Below are 26,307 nucleotides of genomic sequence, written 5' to 3' on the forward strand. Positions count from 1 at the left end.
AGCAGAAACATTTCTGATTAGATTGCAGTGCTTGCAATGCAGGGTCAGGTTGCAGGCTGCATAATAAGTGGGTATATGGAATTTGAATTTATGGCTGACAATCCCGCTTTAAAATATTTTCTATGTTCCCTTTAGTCTTGGTATACAAATAGAACAATCTCTAAGTAGAAATAGACTTTAGAAAATTCTCTAAGTAAAAATAGACTTTAGAGAGCACACAGGTACTAAAGTTATTTTCCTTTATTAGTTATCAATATAGGCTTGTGTTGGCAATGGCATCACAATATCAAATAATACATCAGTAGCATTTGTACCTGGAACCAGATCATCCAACTCAATTTATGTGTCTCCAGACAGCCAGAATCAGCGCGGAGTTACTGAATTATGCAACGTCTTTCAGCCATCTTCCCCCAATTATCAGATTCTATGAACCTACTGAACCTGTCAGTTTGTGGTTAAGGCTGCCTCGGATGTCGGACTGTAGAAGTCACAGAGGTACGGCCAGTGGACAGGGCTAGAGATGTGAGAATTAGAAAGTACACTCATTACCTTCCACCACTCAGTGCCACTGTTAAAAAAGTCCATCTTTACAGGACCACTATCGGAAAAAAATTGTAAAATGTAAAATGCACTTGTACACATGCATATAAGAGGTATTTGTCTGACAGTGAAATGCACTGCACATTGCCTTTTTCATGTGTCACTTACAATAGGTAGCAAAGATCTGAAAGACCTAACTAGTCCATCTCCTCATGGAGAATTCTCAGGGATTTCTTTATTTGGAACAACACTTACTGAACTGCAGTTTCTCACTTCAAATGACAGAATAGTGTACAAGCAAGTAAAGTGACTGGCCAGCATCGTTGTACAGATCCTTTCTAGTTAGTGCTTTTGAGAAGAATAAAGGAAATAAAGGGAATTCCCCATGAGTAAATGGACTACTCCAAAACCTGTCAGATCTGATTTATTTTTTTACTGCCAATTGTGACAGTGACAGAGGAAAAAAGAAAATTACATATTTTACTCTGTGGGAAATATATTTGTATACATGTATTTAACATTTTACAATATTTGACAATAGTGTTCCTTTACATGCATCAGCCAACTAAAAATTTAAATAATTGCCAGGAAGTTTCCATTTTCGCATGGCAGCAGCTTGGTGTATTAGCTAGTCAGTGTAAAGAACACCATCAAATGCATGCATTAAGTGATTACAGCAAGCTGACATGCCATATGTAAGGCAAGCAGGCAGACCGCTTCACACTCCCTCACATGATGGTGGTGCCTGGCGATCCCTCCACAGGGCAGCAATACGGGAAGTACAGAAGCCCGCAGCGCACCATATAGAGATAAAATCCAGACTTCTTTATTGGTACATCCACAAGACAGATAGGCAGCTGACGCGTTTCAGACACACAAGTACTTAGTCATAACTCGTATGACTATGACCAAGGACCTGTGTGTCTGAAACGCGTCAGACTTTTTGATGCATCAATAAAGAATTCTGGATTTTATCTCCATATGGTGTGCTGGGGGCTTCTGTACTAACCCAGCTGGGGTGTCATCTTATACAACTTTACATTTTCGCAGTTAGTGGAAGCTCTTGTTTTTCCTGCACTTGATACTACAGAGGCATCTTGTGAAGAAATGTGATTTGTCTGACCGTCCTAAAATTATTGTATACTATTAGTATCACTAAGGGGCCTATGTATCAAAGTTTAACAGTTTCCCACGTCTGAACTGCAGTGTGCTTCCCTAGTTACTTTGCATGACTTGGCTGATGTATTTTAGACTTGTGGTAGTTATCCTACTCCAGGAAGAAAAGTTGTGATTGTAATGTGAAGCATAAAAACATGTGGTAAAGTAAGGTAAAATGTATGTAAAAGCTGCCTATAATGCTAGGTACACACGATGCAATTTTCTGACAGATATTTCCAACATGTCCGAGTTCTGATCAGTTTTTCAAACGATTTGTCATAGAAGTGAACAGAAAATTGATCAAGAAATCAATCGGAAATCAGATCGGACATGTTGGAAATAAATGAACTGACAGTAAATCTGTCACAACATTGCATTGTGTGTACCTAAGCATAAGATGTGAAATTGGGTAAAATATTGAAACATTTGAGTCAAAAATACAAAATTTGTGGGGAAAAATTGCGGAAATGTTGCAAACTCTGCCTCCTGCTTCATTGTTCCTCACACAAGATAACCAGGCAAGGTTAAGTGTCCTGAAAAATAGCAGATAAGTTCAGTGGAGGACTATGTTCAATTACACAGAACAACCCCACCCCCCCAACAAAAAATAAATCTTTATTTAAAATGTATGTAAACAAGTCCCTCTGTGTAAACAGCCTGACTCCTATGCAATGCACAGCTGACAGTACCTACCACTGTTGCTTGGAACGAGACTGGCGGTGGTGGAACTGGTGACTGCAAACAGAAGGGGGGGGGGTTGATTATTTTATTACTGCACAGAGCCCTGGTAGGAGGTAAGAGCTAGTGTCACACCGCTGTGTTATAATGCAGAGTGGGTATGGTATCCCTTTAGCTTTGTTTGGCAACGTGCTCCTTCTGCTCCATTACTATAATTCCCCCCCCCCCCCCCCCCTTTCCTCATTAGTACTGGCAGAACCACAAATGAAGGTCCAGTCTTACTTCAAAGAAGAAACTTATGTCAGCAGTTCCTTAGGGACACCGGGAGACATACAGTACACTAGTATTCAATATGTAAGGCAATAATGACAATGGCTATATTCTCTGCAATGTCTATTGTTATTTGTGCTCTGCTTAACAACTTGCATAAATGAACAGGGCGCGACATTTCCTCCTGTTCACAAATAACAGAACTACTCCCTACATACATTATAGTACATGATGGGAATTCCTCCAGTTACAAAGGATCTTAAAATAAGAAAACAAAATAAGAAAACAAGCAGAACATTTAAATGTCTAGTGGGCTAACAATGGTGAAGTCAGAATCCTTGCTGTTGCTGCTGCTGTCATCATCCGGGCTAGAACTGAGATTGCCAGAAGAAGCGTATCCACCCATTAGTGGGTCTGAGAAGGTCAATGGCTGTGATGGAGGGCTTTGTGTCTTGTCTGATGGACCTTTATATTGCGGCAGCGACTCCTTCTGTGCCGGCTCCGGGGCTGCAGCCAAACTACTAGATTCAACTTCCTTGGAGACCAGGATATAGTCATCAGAGTGCCGGCTCTCCGTACTTCCAGAGTCTTCACCTTCAGCCTAAAATGGGATTTGAACAAGTGGCACAGGTTGAATAGTTTTCCAAATTATGATGACAAGGTTTACACTTTATAAGACCATCTATCAGGAAGTTTTTATGATGTTACACCAAAATAAGAACTCCATAATGTAGATATACGAGCATCTCCCAGATGACAGGTCATGGGAGTCTGTTTTGAAATGCGTCTTCCCTCTCTGTCGGTTTACTTTTAAAGCGGAATGAAACCCAGCATTTCTCCTTTGCTCTAAAAGATTATTTACAGCATATTATTTACTACCACATTTTTATTTTTTAGAACAGCATTCAACTAGTTAAACACCGCACTTACAAGCTCCCTGCAGGGAATGCTGGACGCATCCGAACTAGTGATTATCTTGTGTTTAACATTATCTTGTGTTTACTTAAAAAGGCACGGTCATGAAAATCTTCAAATTTAAAACACATACAAATAAGAAGTACATTTCTCCCAGAGTAAAATGTGCTATACATTACTTTTCTCCTATGTTGCTGTCACTTACAGTAAGTACAGATTTCGGGCTAGTCCATCTCTTGATGGGGGATTCTCAGCACAGCCTTTGAAAAATGATTAATACAAAGTTTGGTGGCCAGCCTCCCTGCTCGCTGCACACTATTTTGGCAGTTGGACAGAGCAACTGCGATTCACTAAGTGCTTTTAAAAATAAAGAAAACCCTTTGAACCCCCCTATGAGAAGATGGGCTAGTCCAAAACCTGTTGGTAATGTCAGATTTCTACTACTTACTGTAAGTGACAACAACATAGGAGGAAAGTAATGTATGGCTCATTTTACTCTGAGAGAAATGTACTTATTTGTATGTGTTTTAAATGTTAGGATTTTCATGACAGTTACTCTTTAAATGTATCAAGTGAGGAATGTAAACACTTCTCTGACTGTGCAGACACTCCAGAACACAGAGAGGTACTCAGAAATAATTCCTGGTACATTACAATAGAAATACACCAGTTATGAATAAAATGCAATTGCAGCTCTCAGAGAAAAAAATATTGTAATTTGGGAACTTGTAATTTCTAAATGAATAATACTACTTATGCACAAAAGCAAATATGATAACTGTATGTGATATAAAAAATAGGAAAACATGTTTAATATTAATATTATACAGAGTTTTATACCGCTTTAAAGATCGTCAACACAAAGTTCCCACAGCAGAAAAGTATCATGCAAGATCGATCCATCCCTCCAGATTGTTACAGGCAAAACCAATGACACCTGTACTTATGATGGATTTATGGCCTAGGCAATCAGGAACAGTCATTTTGGCTCAGGAAAATCTGAAGGAAGTACTTAGCCCAATGCTCTATCTCTGCCCTACAAATCCTTCCACAAGTCTTGCCCGATCTACATTTCTGAGCGCCACAGTCCACAGCTGCACACCTGGCCACATACATTGATCCTCCAATGAACTATGCCTGAGCACCTCACACATCACCAATTCCCATACATAACTCAAGATTTTTCTAAAGCTGCCCCCACTCTCTGGGACTCTCTTCTAACCCCCATTAGACTTGTCCCCTCCTTCAACACCTTCAAGCAAGCCCTCAAAACTCACTTGTTCTCGCTGGCCGACCCGCCCGCACCAATGCCCTGATCCTAACTACTGAGCACCCATCCAGTGGCCGCCGACTTGGTGCATCCCTACACCTTCACTTTAGATTTTAAGGCTGTGGCAGGGTCCCTTCATCTTAGGTATCTAACTTGAACACACTCTCATCCCATTGATGTACTTGAATTACTTGGTCTTCACGACCATCGCTCAATTGTGTGATCCTGTACCCTTGTATTATTCTATGACCTAGTGCTGTCTTTTATCGATGCCTGTAACCCTATTTTTTGTCCTGCGCTTCATAATATGTTGGTGCTTTATAAATAATAGATAATGGAAGGCCAGCAAGCACCTACAGTTTTTAAACTACCTGCAAAGTGTCTCACAGACACTGCAGGCTAATGGCTTCTATTTGCCTATTTGTCATATTTCAGAGCACAAATTTTAACTAGCGAAGTGCTGATGCAGTACGGATTGGTCTTCATTCCTAGCAGGGGGGGGCTTTCCATTGCTATGTGACGCTTCTCCAATTCCCAACTGAAATAATCTATCTAAACAGATTATATATTCATCTATCACATGAATTTTCTTCTGACAAAATAAAAGGCACATGTAACAGGCAGTCAGCCATAATACCCAGTGTTTTAGTTGATCACTGTATCCTGTCTATGGGTATCTTTCGTCACCAGACTTCTGTAACTTGCCAATCAAAACCAACATTAAATATTTATCCGTGGTATTAAATATGTTCCTATTTTAAGAAACAAACAAAATAAAAGTAGTACTATGCATAATAAATTATACATAGAAAATCTGCAACTTTAAATCAGAACAGAAGTGTGGTTTCACAATATAACGGATAAGTGGTTTGCAAATCTGCAGCTTAACCTTCCATGATGCATGGGTCTTATCCATTCAATGCGTAGGCAGCATCATTGTGCATGCAAGCATGGGGAAAACCAAAGTCTGCCCCATTGTTTTGTAACTTTTGCCCCATCCTCTGGTGACATGCAAAGACTAGGGAGCAAGCCCAAGGGGAGGGGCAGGCCAGGAGTACAGTGATGTTGGGGTAAAGAGGGACCAGAGGAGAACACAGGACTGGGAATAAGGGATGGAGCTCATAAACAATGGTTTAGTCAGGGAAACATGCATTTTTCATATTAACATTATACCTTACCAATGTCAACTGGTCCAGAAGCGATCTAAAGTTGCGTTGCAAACAGGGCCAGATTTCTGAAAAGGTACCAAAGGCCCAGGCCTTGAGTGGCAGCTGGCCAAGAGGGTGGCAAGGACATAAAGAAAGGAATTGCTGAATATGGAAGAGGAGGCTACAAATGAAAAAGGGAAGTTGCAAACGGTAAACAACTCAATGATGGAGGGGTGCTGCTGTGCAGAGATGGACTAGTTCAAATCTGTCAGATTTAAACAACCTACTGTAAGGCCTTGTTCACATTGTGTTCCGCTCGCATGGCTGTTATTCACCCCCCCCCCCCCCCCCGATTCCCAGCACTTAGGTGGGCGATTCATTTTTGTGCTAAGCGGTTTTCTACGCGTTTTTCCCAAACTGTTTTGTAATTCACTCCCTGACGTAAGTCAGGAAGTGAACTCTTTGACCCGGAATAAAATAAATACAATCTATTTATTGTTAAAAAAATGCGAACGCAATCGCTGCACAAAGCGATTTTGTGAGCGTTTTGCGGTTTTCCTCTACCTTCCACTGAGGCGGAATCGAGCCCTTAGTGACAGCAACAAATAAATAAATGCATTTATAGTACATTTTACTCTGGAAGAAATGTACATTTTAAATATATGAATTTTAAATTTAAAATGTTTTTGTGACAGTGGTCCTTTAACCAGTTTAAAAGAATGTGCAAAAAAAAAAAGTATTTGAAATGTTGTTTATAAATGTACTTATTTTAGAGATAGCGTTTATCTTTGTTTTGTACACATCTTAGCTCCTGTAGTATGTTCCCAGCTGTCCTCTCAGTGCTTGGGAAGCTCATTGTCAGATTGTGTGCTGCTATGCAGCTCCATGCACTAAGCTGCTGATAACCAGACTGTTTAGACGTTACTGTTAGGTGCAGCTATTGGCATTTCCTCATTCGTGATGTATAAACTGTGCAGAGTGGGCTTGTTTATGCACAGACGCAGGGACATTAGCCTCTCTCTGTTTATGTTTTCATTACATAGTACTGTATATAGCAGGGAATGCTTGCTCTGTTTATAGTCGCAGTTGATGAAAAGAGTGCTGTGTAAGCCACGACCAAATTATGCCAAAGCCCAATCAGGTTTGCTCTGAATTCTGGTAGGAATAACAGGATCGTTAGTATATGTCAGCTTAAAAAATGTTTTCCTTCCCAAAAATACAGACTGTTTTATTGTAGTCAACATTTTAATGGAAGTTTTAGGCTAGGAGCACACTAGGCAGTGAGGACAGAGTAACCAAGTAGCTTGGGGTGACCCAAACCACTAGGAATGTATAGGGGGAACAGGAAAAAAGGGTGCAGGCAGCTAGTGGAAAAATCGGGCGCCGCCATTCACTCCCATTATAAATATTGTTTAATGGGCGCCGAACAGGAAAAAAGGGCACTGGATAATACCGTTTTGCAAGCGGCGCCGAAGATATTTAATGTTTTATAACTGCTTTACGTTTAGAAAAAGCACCCGTGACGAATAACGTTTTATAAAAGTACGAAACATATTTATTCTATTCAAATAAAACATTATTTAAAATGTTATCCCTTACTGCTTGTAAAACATTATTATTGATAAAATAAAACGATCACTACGTAATGTAATTTGTAATATATTTTATCCCTTACTGTTTGTAAAACATTATTCTATACACAATAAAGGGGGGTCTTAGGTTTAGGCACCACCAGGGGGGGTCTTAGGGTTAGGCACCACCAGGAGGGTCTTAGGGTTGGGCACCACCAGGGGGGTCTTAGGGTTAGGCACCACCAGGGGGGTCTTAGGGTTAGGCACCACCAGGGGGGTCTTAGGTTTAGGCACCACCAGGGGGGTCTTAGGTTTAGGCACTACCAGGGGGGTCTAGGGGTTAGGGGTAGGTACAAGGAGGGTTCTGTGTGAGAGTAGGGTTAGGTATAGTTTAAAGTGAATGTTTACCTATTTAAAAATCGAAAAGTCAGATACTCACCTAAGGAGAGGGAAGGCTCGGTCCTAATGAGCCTTCCCTCTCCTCTCCCGGTGCCCGGTCCCGCGCAGGATACCCCGTGACAGTATTCGACCAGTTTGGTCAAATACTGCCACTTCCGCATGCCGAAGGGAGCTTTCGGAAGCCTTCGGGAGCACTCGGGCTCCCGAAGACGGGCCGCTCCATACTGCGCAAGCGCGAGCGCCCTCTATGACGCACTCGCGCGTGCGTAGTATGGAGCGGCCCGTCTTCGGAAGCCCGAGTGCTCCTGAAGACCTCCGAAGTCCCTGCGGCGGTGGACGCGAACGGGGGAGCCAGCGCAGCACCGAGGGCACCGGGAGAGGAGAGGGAAGGCTCATTAGGAACGAGCCTTCCCTCTTAGGTGAGTATCTGACTTTTTTATTTTTAAATAGGTAACCACTGGCTTTAAGTAAAATTTTAGTAATACTTACTAATTTTTCACAAAACGTTATTATACGTTTAACTTTTGAAACAGGGAAGATTAACGTTTTCACAATTGCCGATTTCATACACATTATTTAATGATTTAAAACTTTATAAAACACTATTTTTTAACGAAATATAGCACAATATTTTTTTAAACGTTATTCATGCTTATCGTTTAAACCCTGCGCCCTTTTTTCCCGACGCCCTTTTTTGACGTACGCATGTATAGGGGGCTAAAACAGACTGAAAAGCCCTGCTACTAATATTAATCCCTGCCATGTACTGATGAGGACCAAAAGCCCGAAACAGGCTGTCTCCATGTGGGGTTGATGTGGCTGTGTAAAATGTAAAGCTATAGGCTTGCTATACACCAGCGGTTCTGGATGCTAGCCTGGCTTACAAGGGCATAAAGAGATAATTTACATATTCAGCAGTGGTGCATTGAGGGTAACCACAAATGTTCACTTATAGCTGAAATATTGCAAGTTTCCTTCTGTTTTAAGAAGGCAAATTGCACCAAGCATTGCTTTTTAGTAGGAGGGCGTTTCTGTCTCTTTTAGCTCCTTATACATTCCTAATGGTTTGGGTCACGCCGAGCTGCTTGGTTACTCTATTGTACTGGTCCAAGCCCTATCCCATACAGCCATAGCAATCCCAGCCATATACTGATGAGGACCAAAAGTCTGAACCAGGCTGTCTTCATGTGGGGTTGATGCGGCTGTGTAAAATTTAAAGCTATAGGCTATTTGCTATACACCTGCGGTTCTGGATGCTAGCCTGGCTTACAGGGGCAAAAAGAGATAATTTGCATATTCAGTAGTGGTGCATTGTGGGTAACCACAAATGTTCACTTGAAGCTGAATTATTGCAATTTTCCTTCTGTTCTAAGAAGGCAAATCACACCAGACAGTGAGGAAAACCATGAGTTTTCTGCATTGCAGTTTTTGAATTTTTTAGGGCGTTTTTGTATGTGGTTACGTTTTTCATGCTTTTTTGGTGCGTTTTGCATTTTTTTTTGCAATATTTTCCCTTTTCAATGGAGTAAAATACAGTACCATATTTATTTAACCACTTGACGACCAGGGGATTTATGGCTGATCGGTGCTGCGTGGACTCTCCAGCCCACAGCACCGATCAGGAAATAGCCAGGGCGATCAGACTTACCCCCTTTTTTCCCCACTAGGGGGATGTCCTGCTGGGGGGGAGGGGGGGTCTGATCGCCGCCGGCTTGCTGCGCTTTGCGGGGGGGGCTCTTCAAAGCCCCCCTCCGCAGCGTTCTCTGCACTCCGTCCCTCTCCCTCCCTCTCGTTCCCCCCGTGAGCTGTGCAGGACGGATATCCGTCCTGCGCATTGAAGGATAGGCTTCAGCCTATCATAGGCCGGAGATCCCCGGAAAATCAGAGGCCGGGGATCGCCGATCTGCCTTACGGCGCTGCTGCGCAGCAGCGCCGTATGATGTAAACAGCTGGGATTTCTTCCCTGCGTCTTTACATTTTGCCGGCGAGCCGCGATCGTCGGCTCTCCGGCTGTTCACGGAAAGACATGGAAAGGCCGCTCGGGCGGCCGTTTCCATGGAAACCCGCAGACGACCAGTTTACGCCAATCGGCGTTAGCTGGTCGTCAAGAGGTTAACAACAACACTCAACAATGCATGTAAAAACGCAGTCCTCTGCGTCTCCATTGAAATGTGCATCCCACGCGCATTTTTGAACAAATATGCAGCAAGTTGTGCGTTTTGAAAACCGCACATACTGTATATGCGTTTTTCATGCGGCCCATAGACTTCCATTATGGGCAAAAACGCTTGCATTTCCCGCAAATGCTAGCGATCCTCCCTAGTGTGCTCCTCAGGGATTATTCCCACTACACATCACAGAGGAAAAATATACATTTTTTCATATGTGCTGTTTCCTGGAGAAATCACGATTTGATTACTGCAGCCACTGATGCAATTGCTCTGGGATAGCACCCAAAATGTTTCAAGCAGTGATTTGCGATGGTGGACTGTGAGTGGAACCACCACCCATAGGGTTCCACTATTGCAGCACAAGCTCTGAAGAATTGTTTTGAGTGGGTTTTTCTTACTTTTTTTTTATTTTTATTAAATAAATAAATAAATAAATAATATGTGTTCTTAGTTTTAAATGGGGGTAATGTGTTTCAGTAATTATGTATGGATGTATTTTATGAAAACTCACCTTTTTACTCTGGCCTACCAGTGCTCTAAACCCGCAGCTGAACTCTGGTCTCCTACCTTTCATGTCCCCACCTCTCCCCATGCGCGTAACAATAGGGGATGCAGCCCATGCACCCGCGGGGGGGCCCGGGCCCCCCCTAGGGCCCGCTCGTGGCCGATTTGGGGGGCTGGAGGGGTCGCACCATGAGGGGAAAGCTATGGCCACACTCGGTGGGGAGGGGGGAAGGTCCCCCCTCCCTCTCCTCGGGCTTTCCCCTCTGTGCTCCCCTCCAGCTTCTAGCTATAGAAATGCAGCGAGCGGAGCGGCGGGCAAACATACCTTCCGTGCGTTCCAGCGCTGACACTTCTCGCTCTAGTGACTGACGCGACTTCCTGTATAAAACAGGAAGTCGCGTCAGTCACTAGAGCGAGAAGCTTCCGGACGCACGGAAGGTATGTTTGCCTGCCGCTGCACGCTCGCTGCATTTCTATAGCTAGAAGCTGGAGGGGAGCATAGAGGGGAAAGCCCGAGGTGAGGGAGGGGGGGGGGACCTTCCCCCCTCCCCGCCGAGTGTGGCCATAGCTTTCCCCTCATGGTGCGACCCCTCCAGCCCCCCAAAACAGCTCACATTTTCTGCAGGGGGGCCCGGGGGCTCTTAGTTACGCCCCTGCCTCTCCCTCTAGATTGTAAGCCTTTGGGCAGGGTGCTCCTCCTTATGTCTGCTACCTGATCACGCACCTCCATTACTGTACTCCCCATCCTATGAATCTGAGTGAACTTGACTTGCCTAATCTCCATGCTCCCCTCCAGTGACTGACTAAGCAATACCTTGTAGTCATACTGTGCCGCGTGATCAGTTTGCATGTATTCCTGTATTGTCTTATTGCTGTATGGCACAACTAAATATTGTCTGTAACCTTAAAATAATGTACAGCACTGCATAATATGTTGGCCCTTTAGAAATACAATAAATAAATAAAAATAAAATACTAGATTTACATTTCTTTTTGGCCTTATTTCCACCAGACACATTGGTGCCCATTTTACACAATTTTAGGCAGTTATGGATCTGCTAGGAGAATCAACTGCACATGGCTTTTTATTGAAGCCTTTTGAACCGCTTACACCAGTGCAGGGCCGGATTTACCCATAGGGCACTGTAGGCATGTGCCTACAGGCGTCCGATGATGGAAAGGCGGTGACTCTTCTCCTTGAGCGGCTCCCTTCCTCCTTCCCTATGCAGAGTACTCTCGGCATTCCACTGACGAGATCTCCCTTCAGTCAGGGGAACCTCTAGCTACTTAATACTGAGGGTACCTCTGGCAACCTAATACTTGGGGGCACCTGTAGCTACCTATGACGGGCAAGGGAAGTGAGGGAGGAGTGACAGCTGGGGCAGCCAGCACACTTGCGGTGCGGTTCGGCGGGGGTTTATAGGTTCATGGAGGGGAAATCTAGGGTGCCAGGACGTCTGTGCCTATAGGCTCCTGTGATGTAAATCCGGGCCTGCACCAGTGTGTTTGTGCTCACCCGCAAAATGCACTTCTGCGCAGAAAAACACATGCAGTCAATGCACAGAAAAATGCATAGAAAAAAAACATTAAAAATGTATGTAGTTTTCTGTGCTATTTTGGTGGAAATAAGGCTGGAACAAAAATCCATTGCAAACTTACCATTGTTCACTTGATAAAAAGAGCTTAGCTTAGTAAGTCCCTTTATTGGCCATATTTGGTGGATGCGCAGACATGACCTTCTATGATAATTGTCTGGGTTCTACACCAATACAGGGCATGGGGTGTAGTCACATGGGTGGAGCTTGCTGAACTAGACTGTCCTATCACCTCTCTCCTTATATGGGGAGATGCAGGTTTTTTTGTTTTTTTCAAACAAGCCGTCCACGCTGGTGAGTAAACATGCAAGTAACAAAGGCCCTGAGGCTGGAACAGTGGCGTAGCAATAGAGGATGTAGAGGTTGGTACCGCACCAGGGTTCTTGGGTCAGAGGGGCCTCGAGGTGCTCTCCCTCAATCGTAGTATTAGCTCTTTATTGGTCCTGGGTTGGTAATGATCACTTCCACAGTTGCTTTACATTCCCCACCATCCAGGTTGACCTAGAGGGGGAATAGTAATTAACGTCGCCGGGACTTGTGCAGGAGCAGGATAAGCCATACCGACTGTATCCTGCGCCCAAGTCTCCCGGCGGCGAATCCTCTTGTACGCCCTTCTTGCACCTCTGATACTGTGTTGTCCTTGGCAGGTTTTGTTGCACCGTATCAATTGTTATGTGTAGAGTGCTTGGGGGCCCATGTAATACTTGCACTGGGGCCCATATTTGCTTAGCTACGCCACTGGGCTGGAAGTACACTTGTCTGTCAGGAAAAGCTTTGATTTTTGGTCCTTTATTTTTGTATGAGTTTACGATTGTGTTTTGCGGTTGAGTTTTTCATGCATTTTCGGTGCCGTTGTGTCTTTTCAATATTTTCACTTTTTCAATGGAGAAAAATATGGTAACTGCATATGAAACGCATAGGAATACAAGGATATTGTGCAGTTCGCAATGCGGCCCATGGACTTACATTATGTGCGGTTTTGCGTGCGTTTCCACGTACCCCCGGGAAACACGCACAGTTCACACAAGTGTGCTCCTAGCCAGACATTTCTTTGCATTCCAATCCCCTTTTACTGGAGTTCCTCTTTATTATTTTCCTATATAAAAATGACTTTCGTGTCATTTATAGAAACGATAATGCTTAGAGAAAGTACAATTTCAGACGACTTATAAAAATAATAAATTGGAAGATCTTATTAAAACTATGCCAATAAAGAACATATTTTATTGCTGTGCGGCTTAACGAAAACCACATTGAATTATTTTTGCTTTGCAGCGAGCAGAACGCTTCCACCGCCTCGGAAAAGGATTTACTGGCCACGATCCAGCTGTGCGATGATGGCGCCAATCCAGGGATAAATGAATGGTTTGCCCAAAGGATCTGTGGACACGCAGCTCACGGAATCGACCGAAACTCAGATGTGGTTCAGCATAACAAAAGGAAAAAGAACAAGCCACAGACAAACGGATCCGTACTACGTGTTTTGATAAGTGGTGTTTTGACGTAGAATTGTCAGAGGTCAAATTTTGAGCTTGCCTCGGATTTAGGAAATTTGCAGTGACATGAAGCACGTTGCAGCCCATTCTCCTCTGCTGCTGACTGGATGAATGATGACAGGACACACTTGCAGTAGTTGTCCCAGATAATGACCTTATACATAATGCCATATGTCTTCCTGACATGTTCCACCCTTCAGACTATAGGACTGCTTAATAGCAAACATAAACGCTGTACCAATACACACAGAGTGGATACACTGCTTTGCAAGGATACAGCCATCATTTCCATGCACCATTTTCTCTGCTAACATTACTTGGCATGTTTGTATGTAACTCTAAAGTGGACCTGAACTCGGAACTCCTCTCTACTCTAAAACATACACAACAGCATAATAAGTAATACATGTATTTGTTACAGCTGATACAAATCCTAAAATTTATTTGCAGTTTCCACTTCCTGATTCATGAAAGCAGACATTTCGTTTACAGCCTGTGCTTTCCAATGGGCTTATCTGCTTATCTGCCATAGGCAGTCACGTGACACAGGGGAGGATCAAATTACAACTTATGATTAGACATAAATGAGGGGGAATTAAACAGGCTAAGCTCTCTAAATACATTCAGGGTGCATTTCTCTACGTTTTCCTTCTGTCCTGTGCAAGAGTTTAGGTCCACTTTAAAATAAGTCTGCAGTCTAATTAAAAATATGTAATGTTGTAACTGGAAGCCGTGCATGCCTGCCTGTTGCACTCTTTCCATACTGAGCCTCAGCAGGTCACAGAAAGGACAGTAAAGGTGGCCATACACTGGTCGATTTGCCATCAGATCGACCAACAGATAGATCCCTCTCTGATCGAATCTGATCAGAGAGGGATCGTATGGCTGCCTTTACTGCAAACAGATTGTGAATCGATTTGAGCATGAAATCGGTTCACTATCTGTGAAGCTGCCACTGCCCCTCTGCATACACTACCTGATCCGGCCGTCGCAAGTCCCCCGGTCTCCGCTGTCTTCTTCTCCGCTTTCTGCTCCAGGGCTGCAGCTTCGCTGTACTTCCTGTCCGGGGAAGTTTGAACAGTAGAGGGCGCTCTATTGTTTAAACTTCCTGTCAGGGCAGGAAGAAGTGAAGCCTGCCGGAACCCAGCAGAGAAGGAGCAGCGGTGACACGCACCGGCGGAGCAAGTAATGTATTGCCGCTAGCGTCGGTCGTCGGACATTCGAACGCCGCTATCAACGCACTCCCGACCCGCCGGCGATCAAGCGAAATCTTCCGAAAATCTTCTGAAATCTTACGGATCGACAGGAAAGATCAATTTCGGATGGAAATCGATCGTTCGGTCAGCGTTTGCGCAACGATTTCACAGCAGATTCGATCACAGTGATCGAATCTGCTGTATATCGGCGGGAAAATCGTTAAGTGTATGGGCCCCTTAATCTCTAACTATCCCAGCGCCTTATCAGAGGTCTAGGACACATTCCAGGTTCTATAAAGGGCAATAGCAATGAAGTATAAAGTTGGCCACACACCACACAAAAACATACATTAAAAAAATACATAAAATTATCCAATTTTATGCAATTCGATAAAAACGATCGGTTGTCCTGAAAAATTTTACTTTTTTTCATTAATTTGAGAAATCTGATCGATTTTCTCATTTTTATTCGATAAAAGAAGATTGGGAGTGGTGGATTTTTCTGATCACTTTTCATGAAAATTGATTGGTATAGGGTAGATTGTCAATTACTTCATGTACAGACCCAATCAATTTTTTTTTTTGGCATTTTCAATCATTGTTTTTAATAATTGGTGAAAAATTGAACACTTGTGTGGTACATTGGTCAGATTTTTGAAATGTTACAATCAGTCAGAAAAACTGATTGCTATTCTTAAATTGAAAAGATATTTTAAAAATTGTATGGTGTGTGGCCACCTTTAGTCTGTAATACCGTACCATGTCTCCCGGCACGAAACAGTATCCTGTAACACTCATATTACCACAAACTTACATATCAGATTTTTATAAGAAAAATTATCTATGCATCATTATATATGCTTATCGAAGTACAGACAACTAATAGTGAAACAAAGGAAAAAAAATACATAAAAAAGTGACCACAGAAAATGGAATACAATAATGAATGGCTATCTGTCACTGTTTGGGAGGATCAACAGCCCCATGAAACTACCATATATACTAAAGCATTTATCCATCTCAAGAAACTTGCATGGATATAGTTCTTTGGATATTATTTTATTATTATTATTATTAATTGAGAGAGTTACCCATTATGGCTTTTTTTTTTAGACAGCTACTATAAAATATTAATAAACAGAGGCAGAAGTAAGAATTAGAAGAGTACGGGAAGACCTGGAAATCTGTCCTTTGCATTTGTAAAATCGTCATCCGAAAAGAGCCACCTTACGACACCTTGCTGGAGGTATAGAAAGGGAAGGAAAAAAAGATGAACTGAAGTTACCTCATGTGAAGGCGGCGCCTGTTTATGACACGGTGCTTCCTGCATCTCCTTGACGAAACCATCATCTTCAGCTTTTCCTTGCAAGGTGGAGCAATAGTGATCATCAGTGATAGAGATCTCCTCATTCTCCTCAGCCTCAAGGAGACTTTGGTTGAACCGTAGTGATCCTTTTAAGATGTCCTTTACCTGATAGAAAACAAGAGCTAGTTGTACATTCCAGCCCATATGAGGGATTACCCAACCACCCTGCTGTAGGAAAACCCAGCACAGTTCTATGTACATGTACAGTATGAACATATTGCATCGTTTCAAACACAGAAACAAACGTACCGAAACACACACATTGAAACATATTGCCAACTGCTCTATTCAGTAGAAATAGAATGTCGAAAACAAATGTCAAAGCTACAATTTTTCATGCGCCATAAGGTCAGTCTATCAGCAGATATGTCTGATATACTAATTAAATAGGATAAAAAAGCCAGCTGTCTTTATATTTCACTATACTGATTAACTCCTAATTATTTACATGAGATTAATAGGTCTACTCAATGAACAGTGGAATATACAAAGTGCCAAGTACAATTAGCAGTACTCTGTTATTTTAAGAAGACAATTTATGGAAACTGCTAAATTCTTTCAAAAATAGCAAAAAAAATCTTTATTATATAATTATAGTCAATATTATGACAAAATCAGCAATTGCTGTCATCAATCAAAACCCCATATTCATACCCTCCAGATGATTAAAAATCCGCCATCAGTTTGGTCACATTGGTATGTGTCTATTCCTCCAGTAAATCACGTGAGGTATCCTGGCCTATAAGCCTGATAAAAAATACCGGCAGCCAGTTCCTGTCTATAATAGACAAGCTTAGGAAAATTGTATACACTCACAGAGGGAATATTACAAAAAATGCTGACGACCAATATGATCAACTTTTAGATAAATGCCAATTGCCAAGCCAATCATATAGTTAGGGTAGGGCCACCCAGGCTATCCTAGAGTTAATATCAGTCACATCAAGAGTCACATTTTGCAGTTTCCATACATTGTCTTAAAATAACAGAGTGCAGCTACAGTATATACTGGTATATGTGCTGTTGTATGTTTTCTAGTGTCCCTTTTTACACCAGTGCTTGCACCTGTACATGGTAAAGCTGCATTTGCAATTAATGCGTGTTTTTGTTTATACAATTAGCAGTAACCAACAGCAGCCAATCAGAATTCACTTATGTCATGTCTATATCTTGGTTGAAAAATGGTTCCCACTTAATAGTAGAAAAGTGTAAATAGCCTCAGGACAGGTTTGCAGGATATCGACTGGTCTCCATAATTTTCCAGCTCGGGAGAACATCAGTAAAGCTTGGTTCACGCATAAATCTGTACATTTCCAGCCCAGTACTGTCCTGTCCGTTTAGCATCAATTTTCTATTAGTTTTACCTGACTGGACTGGAAATGTACACCTTTTATGTGTGAACACACCCATAGAAACACATACAAAACTGACAGGACAGGACAGGAAAATGTACAGATTAAGCCCTGGTTCACACTTGCATGGAATGGGTCAGTTTTTAAAAGGCATCAGTTATCCATCCATGACCCTCTGTTCAGGTAGCGGGCGTGTCAATGTGACGGTTGTAAACAACAAGTGTCAGCGCCAAGGCAGAAGGCGACCGCAGCCGAGAAGGACAATGTCCAAAAGTCCACACAAGCAATGAATATATAAAGTCAGCGCAGGTCTATAGTAATACAGCTTTCGTCATTTTCTGGTATACAGGATCTTCGAACAAAAAGGTAAAGAAGCAAGGCTTACCAGATTCCAACAACCCACATTATAAGGTTGTAAACGAGTTTGATAGATGGTCCGCAGAACTTTCAAATGGTGTCGTTTCACCAGCGATGTTGCACACCACACTGGGAACCCTGAAAAAGTAGCGCGCATAAAATGGTCAATAGAAGACCTCAAATAAAATGGTGCCGCCTGTCGCCTTCCCGACCGGTTTCGCAATCTTGCGTCATCAGGGGAGATGCGCGCTACTTTTTCAGGGTTCCCAGTGCACGGGCCCCGTATGTGAGTTTCTTTTATCCTTGTTTTTAAATTGTTTTACTTGTTATGTAATAAAGACGGTTTACACTTAGATGTGCCGTACATCTCTTTCATGTCACTATCCTACTGGACTCCTCTTTGGCGAGTCTCTGCGACCTCAGGATATCTAATATATTCCGGAGGAATCTGTGGTGTGCAACATCGCTGGTGAAAATACACCATTTGAAAGTTCTGTGGACCATCTATCAAACTCGTTTACAACGTTATAATGTGGGTTGTTGGAATCTGGTAAGCCTTGCTTCTTTACCTTTTTGTTCGAAGATCCTGTATACCAGAAAATGACGAAAGCTGTATTACTATAGACCTGCGCTGACTTTATATATTCAATGTGACGGTTGTGTTGATTCGGAAATATTGCCTCAGACCCAAACTTATGGTCCATTCGGGGGAACGGATCCATTTAAAGGAGCAACGTGAACGGATCTTATTGATTACCATATGATCCGTTCCCCTCTCTTAAGGTCTTTTCCATTAAATGGACCGTTTTTACTCCAATGTGAACCAGGCCTTATGTGTGAACACATCCATAGAAACACATACAAAACTGATGCCAACTGTCAAAAACTGACAGGACTGGACACCTTTTTATGTGAGAAACAAGCCTAAATTAGGCTTTCAGCGTATGTTCATGTACAGACTCTTCAGGCATTCTACATTATAGCTATACATACCTGCTTCAATACAGCTAAAGACACCTGGATTTTATCTTCTCTCTCCAGCTTTTCTTGTAAGACAACATCTTGGATGTGACCTGAATTGAAGACGATGAGAGTGAAGCAATCATTGCTATTTTAATATATGAATAACAGGCAGAAACAGGAGATAAAAACAAGGTGATGAAAAGTGAATCTGGAAGTGATTGGTGGTGATGGGGGATGGTAATACTGTGCGTCTGACTGAGGTCCATACTATGTGGTGGTATGTTTGGAAAGGGTTACGAAAGTGCATTAAACATTAAACTGCACAGCAGACTGCTTCTCGGACAGCATCTGAGCGTTAGCAGCTTATTCACTAACAAGTGTCCAATACAGCATTCCTTTGCTACAAACACCATTCAGAATAATGTTAAAGCAGTACTACAGGATAAGCTGCATAGTTCACTGGTTCCAGCCAGGTCAGTTACATCATACATGAGGACCTGAGGCACACAGTGGGGGTGTCACTGTTTCTTTATGAGCTTCAAGTAGGCTGAATTCTGTGGTCTAATTGACAAGCCATTTGCATTGTAGTATTATAAAGGCATACAGTAAGGAAATTAGACACTGGCCACAGTAATGGTGCTCAAATGCAAAGGATGTAAGCACAATGCCTACAATGTCAATACTACATGTTGGCACATAGAGATGCTGGTCCAAAACTATGTTACCGCTGCGGGTGCTGCGTCGACTTGCAGCGATCTGCATCGTTCCGGAAGTCATGTTAGTTTATGACGACGCGTGTTTCTTTAAACACATTGGCATAACAAGGTAGCGGCACGCAATGCACGGAAGCGTATTTGAATAATACGGTTCTGCATACCCAAAGCAGGAAGTGATGGCAAGCGCGCATCACGCGCATGTCACTTCCTGCTTGGCCGGTGGCCAGACAGAGAACAGCGCACTATTGCACTGTGTTCACTGTAGGCTTGTTTTTGGCAGTGCACAGCATCGTTAAAGCTGGTTTGCACTCTGAAACCGGCCTGAGGGGAAAGGACTGCAGTGTTCTCAGAATTTTTTTCCAGCCAGGTGGCATGAAAAAGTAGCCCGAGGGTTACCATTCGGCAGTAAGGAAATGGGGTGGGAGATTAGGCTTAGGCAGGAAGAAGGCAGGGCTGGATTTGTACTTTTTACCGCCCAAGGCCAATTATACCGTCTGTATGGTTGTAATCTCCGTGTGCCCCAATGAGAATTCTACTTACATCATTGGATGTCACAGACAATAACTATTTCAGTAATACGCATATAAATTATTAGTTATATTTTCCTTAAGAACTTTTACGTTATGTTTGCCATCTCATTAATGATGGACCCATTGTGTCACCATGTGAGTTAGGCTGAAGTGTACCTGCAGGATAGAGCTCACAGGTCTTGCAGGGAAGACACAAGTACAGGACAGAGAGTTCAAAGGTTAAAGCTGTCCTTGTAGATAGGGATAGCTGCATGGAACAGCTTTACTGTCCTTCACTGAGCCGCCCCTAAATTTCTGGTGCCCTAGGCCATGGCCTATGCGGCCTTGCCAGAAATCCGGCCCTGGAAGAAGGGGGAGGTTAGTGTTAGGAGAGGGGAGGGAGCTTTACTTTAAGGGGTGGGGAGGAGAGGTTAGTGTGAGGAAGGTAGATTGTTTTAATATTGGTAATGTCTCATGCCCAAAATAAGCCATGGTTATACCAAATGTACGTCATTGTGTTGTATCACCTCTTCCACTTAAGGACCGCAGTGTTAACCCCCTCCCCCCCCCCCCCCAAAGACCAGGCCATTTTTCTGTAAATGGGCCACTGCAGCTTTAAGGCCTTGCTGCAGCGCCGCACAACTCAGCACACAACTGATTCCCCCCCCCCCCTTTTCTCCCCACCAACAGAGCTGTCTTTAGGTGAGGTCTGATCGCTCCCCCAGTGTTTTTGTTTTTTTTATAAATATTTATGTCCTTTATTTTTAAATAAAAGTGTATATTTTTTCTTTCTACTCCCCCCTCTCTCCCTCTCCCCGCCAGCCAATCAGTGTGATCGGCTGTCATAGACTTCAGCCTATGAGAGCGGGGATGCACGCACATTGATGCGTGTACTCCCCTGCAAACCAGGCCCCAAGGACCTTACGCCGATCTGCGTTAGGCGGTCCTGGGGCTGCTGCCGCGTCCATGACACTGTCAGCAAGAGGTTAACAAGACTTGTAAATGCTTTGGAACTGAAGAGACCAATTACTGTAGTTTTAAAAGTGCCATGTTGTCCTATTTTTGCTATTACAAGATTTCAGCTGCTCATTTGTCTAATCACAATGCATTAGTTGTTTTCAATAGGAGACAGCTCAGGACTGAAAACATAACACTTAGACACCTGGACTCTTTTACTATGCAATGTTCCTGCATGATTCATGTAGTTTATGGTCTGGCATTGACTTAATGACATCAGCAAGGCTGCCAAAAAACTGTATGGATGACAGCATTTGTTACTCCAAAACCAATACACATTGTTCAGTATTAATGGTGCCTTTCCTGATGTGCAAGCTACCAGTGACATGAGCAGTAACGCACTCCAAACCAATGGAGATGCAGTGCCGTAATAACCAGCAGGATGGTCCTTCTGCACTCTACCCCAAAGAATATGGCATCCATGATTTTCAAAATGGATTCCAAGCTCTGATTAGTCTCTTTACAAAACAGTTTTCATCTTTGTCTCAGTCTATATTAAATAAGTACTGGCCCAGAAAAGGTAGAACCATTACCAGATCAAACATGGATGGTTTCTTCTTTGCATGATACAATTTTTAAGTAATAAAGATTTTACTATATTTTTAATGGAGAAGCAGACAATAATTCAACAGTAGTGATACACTCAGGAGTGATGATTACTTAAACTCTTAAATTGCTGCACTATCTGTCCATCGTCTCCAATGATGCATTAAGAAGAAATGGGGCCTTAGGCAAGGTAGTAGCTTTGGCTGATCTTGATGGTCCTTTGGGCAATTCGAGAAGGGAGACGGGACAGAAAAAGTGGGAGTCAGGGTCTCTCTGAAACCCACTAGGCCCACTTGGCCAATCCAAAACAGTGGCAACATTTTTCAGCAAAGTACAATTATTCATCAAGTTTGGTGGAAATTAGTGATGGTCATGTCTAGAACTCATGGAGAAGCATGTGATTTGTTTGATCAGCTGATACATTTGCTAAGTTCTGATTTGCAGTGATCACATCCTGCTTTAGCACATGATCATACCTAGCAAATCAAAGCCTTACATATCCATCACCTGATCAAAATGATCACATGCTTCTCCATGCGTTCTGCTACACATGACAATCAGTAGTGGAAACTGTTTTGCTGGCAGATGATCGGCTGAAAGCAGCTAACTATATATAGATACTTTAATGTTCTGCACAATAATAGCAAAAACTGCACAACACAAAATCTGTATCAAGGTAGCCATAGATCTAGCGATGATGGGCAGATTCATCCAAGAGACAAATCTCTCTCTGATTGAATCTGTTTAGAGAGAGATCTGTTGGCTGCCTATACACTTGCAGGCTGAGTCCCGATCGATTTCAAGCAGAAATCAAACAGGTATTGGTCTTGTGATGCCGCATCTGCCACCTCGCCGGCCCGAGGCTGTTTCCCCTACTGTCATATGTATCACCCGTTTGACATTAGGGGGGGCTGCGCTGGAGGTTTCATCGCTCATCCTGGTATTGCTTGCTGTTACTGTCGCACACCTGATCGACCACGATGGTCCGACATCTTGCAGCATGTCCAATTGATACATGCGGCCAATTTTGGCCCAAAATTGGTTGAATCGTCGATTGGGCATGTTCTTTGTGGCAACGATTTTCATCTGATTCAATAATAACTATTGAGTCGAATGGTTGATTGGCCACCAAGTTTATAGATGTATGGTCCCCTTAACTCTTTTCTGAATGACACAGCACCTCCTTAAATTGTACCTGAGCAATAAAATATACGTACCTGGGGCTTACTCCAGCCCCCTCTGGTCTGATCGCTCCCATGCTGCCCTGTTCCTGCCTGTTTGGCTGCAATTGGCAGCGTGCATGCGTAGTTGTCCGGTCTGGGGACAACTACGCATGCACGGCCTGGCCGCACGCACACTCCTGCCGTGTTCATGTCGCCGGGATTATTCTGTGCCTGCGTAGTACTACTGCACAGACCGCTCTCAGCGACGGAAGCGAGACAGGGGAGCGCGGCTGGCCGGACTGCGCCGACTGGCCCTGACTCGAGGATTTTTTTGGGGCCAGTAATAGGCGAACGGACAGTCAGAAGAGGATGGTGTGGGAGCGATCAGGCCGGAGGGGGCTGCAGAAATCCCCAGGTATGTATATTTTATTGCTGTAGCCCCATCTCAGGTTCCCTGTAAACACATTTAAATTGTTTCTTATGTAGTCTCTGCTTAATTGCCCTTATGACATCAGTGTGAAGCTCCTTATGTCATATCTGATGCTAACGAATGCATGTTTAATCTCATGCTCCAGAGTCTAAACAAAGGTCAGTTCCATCACTCTGAAAGCAGTTTCCTTTCTTTGTCTCTGAAAGCCAGAATAATCATTTAACATGGATTTCTTGGTGTCATTCCCACATTATTGCCGGAGTAAAACAAGAAGAATATAATTTATGCCTGTTCTCTCGGTTCATCTCATTTACCTAATATGTAATTAACCTCTCAAGGGTCCAGGCCTGTTGTTTAAATTTTGCACCAGCAAATCAATTCCTACTCATTGATTGAGCTACAACAGTGAGACAAGCAGGCAAATGCATGATAATTGTATTAAAACTACAGCTAGAACCATAGTGCTCCTTTATCAGTCGTGATTTATAAGATGGCAGGTCAACCTGGCCAGAGTACAGCTGTTCATACAAAAGCAGATGGCCCATCTGTCAAATGTTAGGGTCAGATTGAGATTTGACTGTGTGTATGGTCAAAACTGCAATGTTGGATGCTGAGTGTGTGTGTGGGGGGGGGGGGGGGGGTGATTGGGTGACAGCACAAGTTATACAATCCTACATAGCCAGATGATGTCAAAGCAGCAGCTTTCAATTGGTGTCAAGATGTCATTTCAAACCTCACCAGGTACGGCAATGCACACTCGTAGGACTAAAGTGTCTCTGAATACCACAGAGCTCTTCACCAAAACGCTTTGTTACGGTGCCACATAACTGAATGCAAAGTTCTCCTGAAGGTTCCATTAAAATTGGGGGTTAGAAAGGTCAAGGCTGGGGAGGAAGGTCAGTGTAAAGGTGGCCACTCTTTTTCATCCAATTTTAACAAATCTATGTAGTATAAGGGTAAAATGAGTGAATACATTGAATGGCGAATTTGAGCAGTTCCCTTATATTACATACAAATGGTAAGATTAGATGAAAAAGATTGGATCATTAGTAGCCACCATTAAGGTGATCCACCCTCTTTTTGTCCAATCTTACCACTTCTTTGTAATAAACGAGGCTGCCTAAAGTGTCCATTCAATATATCCACCCTGTTTACTAATCTACTACATAGACTTGGTAAGATTGGACAAAAAGGCTGGATTATTAGTGGCCACCATTACTGTTTGGCACAGTGATAGGGCCAGGTTAGTCTTAAAGAGGAACTCCAGCCTAAACAAACATACTGTCATTACGTTACATTAGTTATGTTAATTAAAATAGATAGGTAATGTATTCTCTTACCCGCACTGTTTTAAAAGAACAGGCAAATGTTTGATTTCATGATGGCAGCCATCTTTTTGGTTGAAAGGAGGCGACAGGGAGCATGAGACACAGTTCCAACTGTCCTGTGTCCTGAGCACCTCTCCCAGTTGCTAGGCAACGTGAACAACAACATAGGAAATCCCATCATGCTCTGCACAGCATCAGGGTGGAGCTTAGCTAAAAATGCAGCTAAAAATGATGCTTTGGTAAGAAAAACAAAGTTCTGATGCTGTGAAACTGTTAAAGAAACACCAAGCCTTTTCAGTTCTGCTGAGTAGATTTTTAGTCTGGAGGTTCACTTTAACCATCTTAGCGGTATGGACGAGCTCAGCTCGTCCATCACCGCCGATGGCTGCCGTTTAGGCCCTGCTGGGCCGATTTTGTTCAAATAAAAAGCAGCACACGCAGCCGGCACTTTGCCAGCCGCGTGTACTGCCCGATCGCCGCCGCTCTGCGGCGATCCGCCGCGAGCAGCGGCGAAAGAGGGTCCCCCCAGCCGCCTGAGCCCTGCGCAGCCCGAACAAATAGTTCCGGCCAGCGCTAAGGGCTGGATCGGAGGCGGCTGACGTCCATGACGTCACTCCGCTCGTCGCCATGGCGACGAAGTAAGCAAAACACGGAAGGCCGCTCATTGCGGCCTTCCGTGTTACTTCTGGCTGCCGGAGGCGATCGGAAGAACGCCTCCGGAGCGCCCTCTAGTGGGCTTTCATGCAGCCAACTTTCAGTTGGCTGCATGAAATAGTTTTTTTTTAATTTAAAAAAAAACCCTCCCGCAGCCGCCCTGGCGATCTTAATAGAACGCCAGGGTGGTTAAGAGGCCCATACACTCAGCCGATTAGCGGCCGATAGATTGATCAAAATCGATCGCAGCACACGCAGCCGGCACTTTAGATCTGTCCCTAGTAAAAAATGTTCCTAAACACATCAGATAGATCAGAAAATCTATCTGATGATCTATCTGCTGCTAATCTAAGGAGTGCATGGCCACCTTTAGGAGAATGTTAGCTGATTGGGAGGTGGAGTATTAGTTCAGGGTTACCAATAGATTGATAGATTGGTTATAGTTGAGGATTATTTAAAGGATGCAGGCTAGGGTTAGGTGAACGGTTAGCTTAGTGTTAGGCTAAGTTCACAATGATCAGTTGCATAACGCACGTATTATAATGCGTTATAATGAGTGTGAACTGCAATGGAGACTGGACATAGACTTTAATACAAAGCCTGCATGCAGCAAATTAAAATAATGGGATCAGTTACAACACTGTATTGTGAACATGGGCAGTGAGTTGACATGCAGAATAATTCTGCAACGCAACTGATCACTGAACAGGGTCTAAGGTTTTTGGGAAGGAAAAACCTAAAGGATACCTGAGGTGACATGTGGCATAATGATATATACATGACTATGTACAGTGCCTAGCACACAAATAACTATGCTGTGTTCCTTTTTCTTTTCTTTCTCTGCCTGAAAGAGTTAAACATGAGGTATGTAAGTGGCAGTTCCTGTCTAAGCCAGGGCTGGGTCAGACTACAGTGTGACCCTCACTGATGAGAAATTACAACTATAAAAACACTTTCTTAGCAGAAAATGGCTTCTGAGAGCAGTAAAGAAATAA

General features: G+C 43.2%; 1 protein-coding gene across 1 annotated transcript in view; it reads right to left on the reverse strand.

Annotated features, from left to right (window-relative positions):
• Positions 1-225: 225 nt before the first annotated feature.
• TBC1D5 (TBC1 domain family member 5) overlaps positions 226-26,307 on the reverse strand; it is a 510,822-nt gene continuing 484,740 nt past the window's right edge. The window contains exons 19-21 of the mRNA XM_068238274.1: positions 18,980-19,059; positions 16,197-16,382; positions 226-3,247 (exon numbers count right to left, since the gene is read on the reverse strand). Coding sequence (XP_068094375.1) covers positions 2,945-3,247; positions 16,197-16,382; positions 18,980-19,059 — 569 coding nt within the window. The 3' untranslated portion in view covers positions 226-2,944. The remainder of the gene's footprint in view (positions 3,248-16,196; positions 16,383-18,979; positions 19,060-26,307) is intronic.

This window comes from Hyperolius riggenbachi, chromosome 5 (genome assembly GCF_040937935.1).
Source record: "Hyperolius riggenbachi isolate aHypRig1 chromosome 5, aHypRig1.pri, whole genome shotgun sequence".
Lineage (NCBI taxonomy): Eukaryota > Metazoa > Chordata > Amphibia > Anura > Hyperoliidae > Hyperolius > Hyperolius riggenbachi.